A 4,221-nucleotide genomic window follows, 5' to 3' on the forward strand; every position below is an offset into this window, starting at 1 on the left:
ATGGGGATGGCTTTCGTTTTCACAAGTCCCTCTTTTGTTTGGAGCTGTAGCACTGTCTGCCATTTGTTCATTGAGTGCTCTAGGTATTTTATGATAATTGGTGCCACCTTGTTTATGGCTATTATTATTATTATTATTATTATTATTATTATTATTATTATTATTATTATTATTATTATTATTATTATTATTATTATTCTCATTATTATTATCTAGTACATATTATATTTTAGTTTCATTCATTGATATATAATATTAGTGAAATGTCAAAAACTGGTCTACATATACCCTGTGTCTATTTTTTTTTTTGCAATGTCCAAAATAAGCGAAGATTCCTTACCATGTTTATGCTATCTATTAGATTATAAATGTAATTCAAACTAGACATTAAAATAAAAAATTCTCCCACGTGTTATGTAAAACGTCATTAATAAATTTCGAGTGTTATGTTTCGTTTTATAAAACGTTTTATATTGCAAGAGAAAAAATGTTTCCCGCTGGAAAATTCTACCCAAATCATACCACATAAAGAACTTTTCCATTTTTGAATGGTCTGTTTAATCTAATTCCAGACGTAATATTAAAAACAAAAACTTTTAAGTTGTTGGATTTTCTTTAGTTAGTATAACTCAGAAAGATAATTTTGTCAGTATTGTATTCAAATGAAATTTCTCAAGTGATGCAAAACCGAAATGTTTAATATAAAAATAGATATTTCTGATATTTTCGCAAGGTTAATGGTAGCAGATACGTTTGTTCCGTGTGAAGAAGGCAAATATTCATTTCTTTATTTCTTTATTGCCCACAGGGGACTAAACATAGAGGGGGAAAGCAAGGACAGACAAAGGGATTAAGTCGATTATATTGACCCCAGTGTGTAACTGGTACTTATTTTATCGACTCCGAAACGATGAAAGGTAAAGTTGACCTCAGCAGAATTTGAACTCAGAACGTAACGGCAGCCGAAATACCGTTAAGCATTTCGCCCGACATGCTCATGATTCTGCCAGCTCGTCGCAAATTTTGCTAGCAAAGCGTATGTCCACAACTTTCATTTTCTTAAAAGTGAAAATGTTATAAGAGCTTTTCAAAATTATTTTTAATTTCGGCTTCTGGAAGTTTCACCGGCAGGACTGAAATATTACGCACACTACAAACTCATTCAATAATTTATATGTTTTGCCATACTGCCTTTTTGCTATATTAAGTTTACCAATTGAAAAATGTTTTTACAGATATTGATGAATGCCAGCTGACATTTAATAATTCGTGCCCACAGGACTGCATAAATTATGCGGGTGGTTATGAGTGTAAATGTCGAAGTGGTTATAAAAAGAAAGGAAATATTTGTGAAGGTAAGACAGACTACTATATAGAGCCCCAACTTGTCTTCTAAACAATAATTGCGATAAAAATTATTTATGTCTTGTAGAATTTTCGCTGCTAGCTGCGAGATTTCAGTTTTCTAGTAATTAACAATGTTGTCTGAATATTTAGACATATTACAGACAAACAAAAACGTCTGCAAATCTGGCATACACATGTGGTAATCAGATGAGATGTTTGGGGTCTACTTTCCCCTATTTTACAAAGTAATCTCTTTCAACATTATAATTATGTTAGATTTGCTCATAGAAAATATGACACAGTGTTTCCACAAATACTTTTAGTATGTTATATCCGATGTGGAACATAGACTTTACAATAAAGATGAGACAAACACTTAAAATACAAATAATTATTAGAAAATACATTCGAATGAAAACTCCCAGAAAATGTATGTAACCTGTGGGCGAGTAATGCTAATGTGTTACACTTTGTGGACGGATACGATAAATGGAAAAACCGTATATGCCAGCTTATCCTAGCTACTGAATGTGATGAAGAAGATTATTATCTCCATGATGAAATTCTGAATGGAGGAATGTTTTTATACGAAAGACATTAAATTTAATAGTAAGTCCGTGTTTGAAAATATATTTAACAACTACTGACTATAGACATCTAATATTATCTATATAACATGTTAAAATATTTATTCAGATGTAGACGAATGTGCAAACAAGGTTGATGGCTGCGAACATACATGTGTAAACACGGACGGATCATTTCAATGCGAATGCTTCTCTGGTTACATGTTGGGAATAGACCGCAAGAATTGCATCAAAATGAAAGGTACTGGAATTCAGTTAAATACTCGAAATTAATTGAATATAAACAAAACTTTAGTTAATAATGTGAATTATTAACGAAGCTTTAACTACTAAGTGATGTATAGATTCTTATTGTTATATATATTGTTATATAATTATACATTATGACCAATATATCTATATTTTTAATGTAGCCCTCCAGCATGGATATGGTCCTACGACTGAAACAACAAAAATAATAAAAGAGTAGCTATACCTCCATACATACATACATTCATACATACATACATACGTACATACATACATACATACACACACACACACACACATACACACATACATACATGCATACATACATACATACATACATACATACATGTACGTGTCGAAGATGTTACAGAGCAACGCGTGATGAAGTGTTTTACTGAAGAATACAACCCACCACTCAGTCCGGGAATTGAGACCTTGATCTAGTAAATCATGTGTATAAGACAATGACGACTAGGCCCTATATATATATATATATATATATATAAACAGAATATGAAGTTAATTGATGCAAGATTAATCTACTAGATCATGGTTAGATGATGTCATGTATGCACACTTACGATACTAATTGGCTCGTAAGTGATATTACAATTAATTATTTTTGAGTGGAGTACTCCAAAATTAGGTGATATCAGGCATTAGTAAATTCATACTTAACAAATTTGTTTAATTAAGGTGTCCAATGAGAAATTGACCGAAATGCTTGTTGTATATGAAGTAATGAACAATGACCTTTTCGTGCAACACAGTCACTGATTTAGGATATAATGTATTATGATGTTTCATACACAATAACAAAGACATTTAGGTAGAATCTCTATACTCTCTAACTGTAACTAAATACAAAAGATGACAAATATTGGAGGGATTTTCCATTCTATCATTATATTCAAGATTTCCTTCCAACATAGTGAAATATAGAGGTGGCTGGACAAATGTATCATTTATAATAGTACTTTGTTTTCGTTCCTCGAATTACTGAGTAAGACTTTTCCTCAAGTTTGACAGCAGGGCTCATATATGGAACACCCGATTCATGCAAATATTGTTGAGCCTCTTAATGTATGTATGCATGTATGCATATATGTATGTATGTGTGTGTATGCGTGTGTGTATGTATGTATATCATTATTCAGTTTTATTTCAAGATTTGTTGCTAATAGATTAAGAGCTGGTTTCTAACTTACATCCAAGGCACTTTCATTGGAACTTCAACATCAACAGGGTATTTTGCATGTATCTATATGTGCAGTATTTGAAATCTGTGCATAAGCAGATTTATATATTTTGTTTTATGTATATATTTTCAGGTATATAGCTGCATGTCTAGTTATACGTATATATATACTTAAGTGATACATTTCTGGAAAGTTTAACAGATTTTTACAGCTTCAGTGATGGATTGGATCTGTAGTCTTCGAATCAGCTTTCTCCTTCCTAGTTATGAGAAGCCTTATTTCTCAAGAATAGTACTTAGGCAGTGTGTTACATAACTAAGTGCACTATAAATACTAGTAAAACCTGAAATTGTAATGTTGGTAGAGTAACTGTAGATTACGCAATAGGTCAGCGTAGGTATTTTCTTTTTCGCTGATTTTTAGGTTTATATTAACATCCGCTGGGAAGCCAATTTCCAGTCTCTTTTCTTTGTTGATACTGTTGCGTCTAGCCACATGCCACGTTGTTAGCAATAACTCTCTGCTTCGTAAAGTCATATTTCAGTCCAAAATCACTACGATCTTGAATAAAATGTCTCTTCAGTTAATTCATCTGAAGATTAAACAGGTATTTAATATGGCTGATAGCTGTGGCTTCAAAGATGGAGATAGTATTCAACTTATTTTTGATAGTGTCCCACACCAAATTCGCGACTTGTCGCTTCGAGCGTGTGAAATGCATGCATGTATGTATGTATGTATGTATGTACGTATGTATGTATGTATGTATATATGTATGCATGTATTTATGTATGTATGAATGTATGTACATATATATGTGTGTGTGATATTTTATATAT

General features: G+C 31.8%; 1 protein-coding gene across 1 annotated transcript in view; it reads left to right on the forward strand.

The window, feature by feature from the left end:
* The window catches only part of LOC128248075 (mucin-like protein), a 48,618-nt gene that overhangs the window by 31,852 nt on the left and 12,545 nt on the right, over positions 1–4,221 (forward strand). Inside the window, exons 14-15 of the mRNA XM_052968488.1 lie at positions 1,236–1,355; positions 2,044–2,175. Of these exons, the coding sequence (XP_052824448.1) occupies positions 1,236–1,355; positions 2,044–2,175 (252 nt within the window). The remainder of the gene's footprint in view (positions 1–1,235; positions 1,356–2,043; positions 2,176–4,221) is intronic.

This window comes from Octopus bimaculoides, chromosome 6, assembly GCF_001194135.2.
Source record: "Octopus bimaculoides isolate UCB-OBI-ISO-001 chromosome 6, ASM119413v2, whole genome shotgun sequence".
NCBI lineage: Eukaryota > Metazoa > Mollusca > Cephalopoda > Octopoda > Octopodidae > Octopus > Octopus bimaculoides.